At 36.7% G+C, this 7,500-nt stretch overlaps 1 protein-coding gene across 1 annotated transcript in view; it reads left to right on the top strand.

Moving 5' to 3' along the window:
* The window catches only part of LOC137967240 (eIF5-mimic protein 2-like), a 15,618-nt gene that overhangs the window by 1,914 nt on the left and 6,204 nt on the right, over nucleotides 1-7,500 (top strand). Inside the window, exons 3-8 of the mRNA XM_068813758.1 lie at nucleotides 1,733-1,818; nucleotides 2,050-2,143; nucleotides 3,555-3,655; nucleotides 5,293-5,358; nucleotides 6,312-6,390; nucleotides 6,787-6,843. Of these exons, the coding sequence (XP_068669859.1) occupies nucleotides 1,733-1,818; nucleotides 2,050-2,143; nucleotides 3,555-3,655; nucleotides 5,293-5,358; nucleotides 6,312-6,390; nucleotides 6,787-6,843 (483 nt within the window). The remainder of the gene's footprint in view (nucleotides 1-1,732; nucleotides 1,819-2,049; nucleotides 2,144-3,554; nucleotides 3,656-5,292; nucleotides 5,359-6,311; nucleotides 6,391-6,786; nucleotides 6,844-7,500) is intronic.

The raw sequence follows: 7,500 nt of genomic DNA on the forward strand, positions 1-7,500 counted from the left end.
AGACACATTGGTTTTTGATTGAAAAGTAAAAGTCTTAACTAAATTAAGAGTTACAAATTTAGATCCACTAATAAATTAACCTTCCCGTTTAAATGAACAACTGATCAACATGGCCTTCACTGTTGAGCGATTAATTGAAGCATCAAAATGGCCACGAAACTCACTGGAGTCTACACTGCCAGTCTGATAAATTACACTGTCTCGTTAATTTTGCTGAAGATCATCCGATTTCGCAGTTATATTATAAAACTTTGCAAAGAACACAACTACCCACTACATGTTATTGGAAATATGGACAAAATGCCACTGATCTTCAACATGCCGCCGAACAGTAGGATCAACATTACACGGCAGAGAAGAATGTCACGACCGGAAATGAGAAGAATCACGCAACTGTTTTGTTGGCGTGTGCTGGTGATGGATCAAAATTAAGATCATTGGTGATCTTCGAGAGGAAAACAGTGCCTAAAGTTGAAAACAAGCACAGAGTTTTCAGCGCCGCCCAAGAGAAAGGCTGGATGGATGCCGAAGGAATGAAGTCTGAGTTTGGCATGCTCCACGTGGTGGACTGGGCAGATGAAAAAGCCTGCTTATTTATGCTTTTGAAGCTCATGTGACTGAAAGCAGCATTTGCAGAGAAAACACCAATTTAGCAGTAATTCTTGGCATACTGACCTCAGTTCTGCAGCCCCTTAATTAATTAATGTGTCTTTAAATAAACGGCATAAAGATGGGGTTAGGAAGAGGTGGTTGGTGGATGGAATCAATGGCCACCAAAAGAAGCCCTCAGAAGAAATCATGGCTTTATGTGGATCGCTGGTGCATTGTGACATAATATCCTGAAGAGATGATTGAGTCGTATTTTGTCAAGTACGGAGTAATTAAAAAACCTTGATGATACACAAGATGATCTTATGGATGGACAACAAGAAGAACTTGTCGATATCGAATCTTGTGCGAGAGAACTGTTCAATTGTGACTACGAGTTAGAGTTTGTGTAAAGGTTTCAGTCTTTAAACACTTCACGTAGGCTTATTTACTTTACTGTTGTAAGTAGCAGAACAAATTTTCTTATCCAGGAAATGGATTTTTTTCACTCTTTTTTTGCATGAACAATTTCTCTGTTTTCTGCTTTCAAGAACTTTTTTTTTCAAAATGCAGTCCAAAATTGGGGTGCGTGTTATATGTACACAGGTAAATACAGTAATTATAGATTAATTTTGTGAAATAATTGAGAGTGCCCACTTATCAATGAACCTTTTTATCACACAGGAACACTTAACAGATTAAAAAAATGTAATAGAATGCAGACTATTCCTCACATGCATACACAAGGAAATAATTTCATGTTTAGAGTTTGAAGTCTGTATACAACTTTGCAAAACCATTTTATCTTTATAGGTAGTTAATTTATTTGGTTTGTGTTTTATTTAAGCTAAGCATGATACATGTATGTTTTTAATTTAGCATTATTTGCACTAAAAATGCTTCTGTTTGGATCTGATTAGTTATATTCACATTAATAACATCGAAATATTTCATGCATGAAACCGTCATGCTTCTAAACAGAAGCATGATGTCACATTAAAAAAGAAAAACGTTTTGCAAAGGTTTTTGTTTGCTCTTTTGATTGCTATCAAATACACATGTATGATGCAACAGTATTATTGAAAATTAGAGTTTGTTGGTGGCAAGAAAAATGTTTAACAATGACTCTTTGATTTTTAAACAGACGAAAAAGAAAAGCAAGACCCTCTTGCATTTCGAGATGCTATAATACAAGGATTGCAAGACATTGGGAACAATGATCTAGACCAAGTACGTGGTATACTTTACAGGTTTTGTTGGCTTGTTCCTAAGGATTGATTCTAAATTGTACAAAGAATTTAAAGGAGGTTGCTCCAAGGAGTGTCTTTGTGTCCCAAATAACACTTAAGTCTAGTGGGTTGGGGAAGAATTTATGGTTTCAGAGTGTAATTATTTTGACAGTAGTACATGTAGATATTTACAATGGTGAACTTTGTTAACATTTTAATTTTGTTTTCAAAGGTGTTGACATTTCTCGACCGAAGTGGCAGTAAGCTGAATTACAGATTGTATGGAGAATGCCTCTTCGATATTCTATTTGCAGGAGGTGTTTTAGGTATAGTTTTAATGTTGCCTTGAATGTGAAAAACTCTTTAGCATTCCTTTGGCTTCCAAAATAAGGTTAAACCGAGAGGGGCCCCATTGAAGAGTAAAATAGTCTGGCGTTAGACAGAGGAAAATTTATACATGTAAGTGTTACTCTTGGGCAGGAAAGAGTCACTAGGAGCATGAGTGGACCTACATGTACATGTACACCTGTAGATATTGTTAATGGGATAACCCAATTTCAAAGCAGTCTTTTACTGAGTATGAAGAGGGTGTGGATGTGGTTGTAGGTAGATGGTGGAGTTTGATAAATTAACAGTTTATGATGAAACTACATGTAGCGAAATGTGACCGGGACTGAAGCAGACACCATAGTGAGAAATCATGGGAATTCCAGAAGTCCAACAGTGCACAGGACACAGTCAGGTTAAAACTCGCGACCAATCAGCAATGAGATTGAAAATTGAGCAGTAGCCACCAGAAGTTTCAGGTGGTAATTGACTGAGGGCCTCTTGTCCAATTGTAGTAATATTAACAATAAATTTTATTATTATTATTATTATTATTATTATTATTATTATTATTATTATTATTATTATTATTTTAACTAACACCCAAAGAGTCGAAATTAATGAATATCATTTGAAGGCCAAAAATTTTTAGTTCCAGGTTTCCAGCAAGAATTTTACAATGTATCTCTTGTCTTTTGGAAATTCTTTGCCTTTAGGGAAAAAAATATACTGCACATGCATGTGTAGCTGTAAAAGGAAAGTGATTAGACAATTCCAGTTAAATGTCTGTATCATTTGATCATTGTTACATGAAGTATGGGCACAGAGTCCCAAGTCAATGATTTTCACAGAAAGCATGATTGCATTTTTCACAGAATTCAAACCATACTGTTATTGTTAATCCATTAATTCCTAAACTGCGCCCCATTGACATGTAAAATTGCCTGGCTTTGTACAGAGCAAAATCTGTTACAGATGTAATTTTCGTAAAGTCTCACTCCTACATGTATGAAGTCAATTGCTTACAGTAATTGCATTTGAGAAGGACGCATTCTAATTTTGTCAGTTCCGCAGGATGTATCTCGGGTATCGGTTGTGTCAGGCCATATGATTTCAGCATTTGGATGCCATCTTGTTCTGGCCCAAATGACCTCGATCTCATGTGATAGTAACATGGCTTGCCCAAGGGAAGTCAATGTCGGGGTCTACAATATATCTGGATGAGTGACCGTCTCGCAATACCAAATGTCTCTTTGATGACAAAACACATATCAAACTCACCTCACTAAGCCTTGATTATTAAATATTATTTAATTAATACATGGTATACATGTATGCATTAATTTTTTTTTCAAAATAAAAAATGAACTGAACTGAAGTTAATGTTACTGTCTTTTGAACCGTCAACAGCCCCTGGTGGAAGTATACTGGAAGAAGGTGAAAAATCCACATGGAGAACAACAGTCTGTGTGTTTGAAGCCAATGATGACGATCTCAAGACTTATGTGCAGGTACAGCTGTGTGTATGCATGGGGACTTTTTGAACCCCTCATGACTACCGTAATGATTCGATTTAGTGCCTCTTTTTGAATAACAAAGATTATTAACAAGAGCCGCTATTCCATTAAGCTCCCCTGTTGTAATAAGCGCCCCCAGAACTGCTTTCCCTAGAATGGCTCAGGGTTGTTCAGCAAGCCACGAGAAATTTACATGACAAGGAGCCCTTCGACGGGATCACTGAATAGACCCTATTCAAGAAATTATTCTTTTGCCTTTGTGCTAATCATCCTAACTAGCCTCACTTTGGAACAAAAATTCTTTTGAATTTTGCTCGTGTTTACGAGACTAGTTAGGATGATTAGCATAAAGACAAAAGAATAATTGTAACTTAGCCGCCATTTATTAATACTGTCTATGGGATATCGAAGATGCTGCGCCAGATCTTAGCTTGATTGTTGATGCAAGTGACACTGACGCTATCGACGTACATGTAGAATAGATTAACCCATAAACATTCACCAAATATTTGTTATTGTTACTATGACAGACATAGATTTGGTCGGGAGTGTCCCGTTTTGATGTGTTGTCTCCTTTTCTCCTAATTTTTATCAGGTTCTTCCCATTTATCATGAAATTCTGAAAACAAGGAAAAAATTGCTTATAAATCTTAAGAATATTTTTACAATCTGAGTGTGAAATGAACATTACATACATGTATTACACTTCCTTATCCTATAATGTCTCGCCCAGTCTCTCCATTAAACACCCCTTGTTGTGCAGGCTCATAAGGCCAACAGTCTTACTCCGTTTATAATCACCTCTAAAAATGGCGGACATGCGTGGGTAAGAATAAAAAACCTTATAGAATAGCACAAAAATGATGTCAAAATGCGGGAAATGCCAATTGCTACCATTACAGTTTCTGTTATTGTTCCTTTTTTAAAATAAATATTTAAGTTTTGTTTTGAACATTTGGTTTTTTCTCAAAAAAAAAAAAAAAACAATAAGCACCCTGCCTTAAGTTACCAAAAGTAAATAAGTGCCCCATTTGTTAAATCGAATCATTGCAGTATGTACATGTAGATGTTACTGTGCCCCTAATGTTTGGGCGTAGAGAAAGCTTATGAACTGTGACAATCCTGGGCAGAATGAGTTGAGCTTTTCCCCGTTTTTCGAACTTTGCCATTTTCAGCATTTTTGCTTGGACGTATGTATTATTAGCAGCTGATTGGCCCAAGTGCCGGTTAGTGATGAGCGGCAGCTGTATTCGCAGGCTAATGTATTACTGGCTCGTTAAATCTTTTTGTTTTGTTCAACTGCCGGCAACACAATACACATACACTGTACAACTGTATAACAAGATGACCCACGGTTACATACATGTATATTAAATAAATACAATCTGTGAACTTACGACTGAATTTTCCTATCACAAAATTGCCAATGGATATTTCTTTTCTTTCAACCCCTGCCTCCCTTTTTACTTCTCTCCCCTCCTCTTGTTTCATAATTATTATTATCAGTGGTGCTTGCGTGTCCAGTGAAACCTTACACTTGTAAAACACTGTGCATTTGTTGTGACTTACTTAATGTGTGAAAACTCTTTTCTAAGAATTCACAACACATGTCTCTCTCTGGTACATTGCAGGTGATAAACAAGATTATTGCCCGGTATAGATACCTGCAAAAGGCATTTGAAGATGAAATTAAAAAGGTCAGTTTGCAATCCTTAAATACATTGTACTAAATTATAGTTTGTTAAAGCAAAGTTACTTTATTCAACTTTACTTTTTAAAGGTCTTATTGTTGGAGCTTGAGGTCTGGAGTTTGGAGAAAACAATAATATTATTATTGCTACTTTGCAGTGGCATTGCCTGTTGTTTTCATAGATCTCTGTTACTGAGATGTAGGGTTTGAAATTGTGACCAACACTGTACATTCACATTCAATTTGCAACTAAATTTTTTCCTTTGCAACCTACATGTAAATATCTGGCGAAGAGTTCTAAGGGGCACAATAAAAATAATGTAGCGTAATCTAGATGCGATGTTACCGTTGTATGGCACAACGCTATTGCCTGATTATTTACCATATTCTCTTAGCACAAAAGTATTGTGGGGTCACATTTTGGTCTGTTAAACGGCTGTCAAGAGCACACTGCCTAAACTTTTCGTATTGTGTCGCAAAATTGCGACTGTTTTTTTTTTGAGACGGCATGGCTCATTTACAGTTGTACTGTATAAGGACACTGGTGCATGGATTTTCAAGGCATGCAGGGCCTTTCATGTGTTGCCAGCTTAGGAATATAATGTCATTCACAAGCTGTTCATTGTTAAAACTGTGTGAGGCTTTTTTAACATTCGATTTGTTGCCTAGAAAAGTTTGTGGCAAATACGACTATTTAGCAATAAGGTTATGTCGAAGGCCATTGTGGGAGCTCAATTTTAAAAAACAGAAATCCCTCACATGGTATTTTAGGTTGGTATCTTGGGAGTCCTATGAAGGACCGTCTACTGTAACCTTAACACACTAATGAAAAAGGGATTTTTTTTTGTCCTTGTGCTATTAGAAAAAGAACTGTTAACTGTCCTTCTGAATGCTCACTTTTTGCTTATAATGTAGTTACATGTAATTATTCGCCTCCAACAAGATTTATATTTGTTTCAGATCTTGCTGTTCCTCAAAGGTTTCACTGAAGATCAAAGAAACAAACTTGCCATTGTTACTGGAATAATTCTGGCAAATGGCAAGTTATTTAAAAGTAGCACAAACTTTGCACTGCGATCTAAACTTTAGAATAATGGCAAATCAATAAAGAATAGGGTGTTTCCATGTTTTGTTCACACCACCCCCCATGGATGAGGTTCCCAAAGGGTCCCTAATTGAAAAGTTACTTCCAAGGCGATGAACCATTTGGAGTCCTTTTATCTTGTGATTTATTTCTGAGGGATAAGGGTGGTGATAGTCTGTTTTTCTAAGGGGAAAAGAAGAAAACTTTGCTGTTTCTGATGGGGTCTTGAGGGGGGGGGGTACATTGTAAATATTATTGTTAACCTCATCTTGTGGGAAGGGGTGTAGATTTTAAATGGAAGAGCCATTATCATTAATTTTACTTGTCATCAATTTTCTATTCATTTGGCAGGAATGGCCTCACCAATATCTCTGACCAGCTTGTTCAGTGAGACCCTTGTGAAAGAAGGTAAGGGTCAAATTGAATAAGCTGAAACAAACTGATGTCACTGCCAACCACCTGGGTTGATTGGTATAGCCATGACTACCTGGTGACAGGTCTTGGTAGAATTTTGATTGGACCAACTCTCGTGTTCTTGTAGTAACTTCTCGCTTTGACTTCAATATCCGCTTTTGCTAAGAACTGTCAATATTTGCGTGGTTCAGCAGCAGTTTTAAGCCATTTGCGTTATGGGGTTAACATACCTTTTTTTACATGAAGATTGTTTGGTTTCTTTTCCGTTGGGATTGTAGAGCACTGGAACTAGAAATATTAGTATCGTCCGCAAGTGCCAATTTTTTTTCTTTTTCGTTTTCGTTTTCTTACGTTACACCTTCTTTAATCACCCATTGCAGGGCCTCTGATAATACGCAATGGTGCGATCATGGATAATTGACCACAAATCGCATCCTATTGCATAACTCAGTAATTTCCCCACAATGCCACATAATTCACACTAAGAGCAGAATAGGAGACAATAAAGAAGCTAAAATTCGTAAAAAGTTTGTTTTTTAAAGCTGTATAATGCCACTTCATTGCAATTTGTTTTTTCAAAACAATGTCCTCGAACCCTTTGTGTCACGATGTACATGTAAATGTTGGACATCTCTCAGGCAGTTTATAGAT

Source organism: Montipora foliosa, chromosome 8 (assembly GCF_036669935.1).
Source record: "Montipora foliosa isolate CH-2021 chromosome 8, ASM3666993v2, whole genome shotgun sequence".
Taxonomy (NCBI): domain Eukaryota; kingdom Metazoa; phylum Cnidaria; class Anthozoa; order Scleractinia; family Acroporidae; genus Montipora; species Montipora foliosa.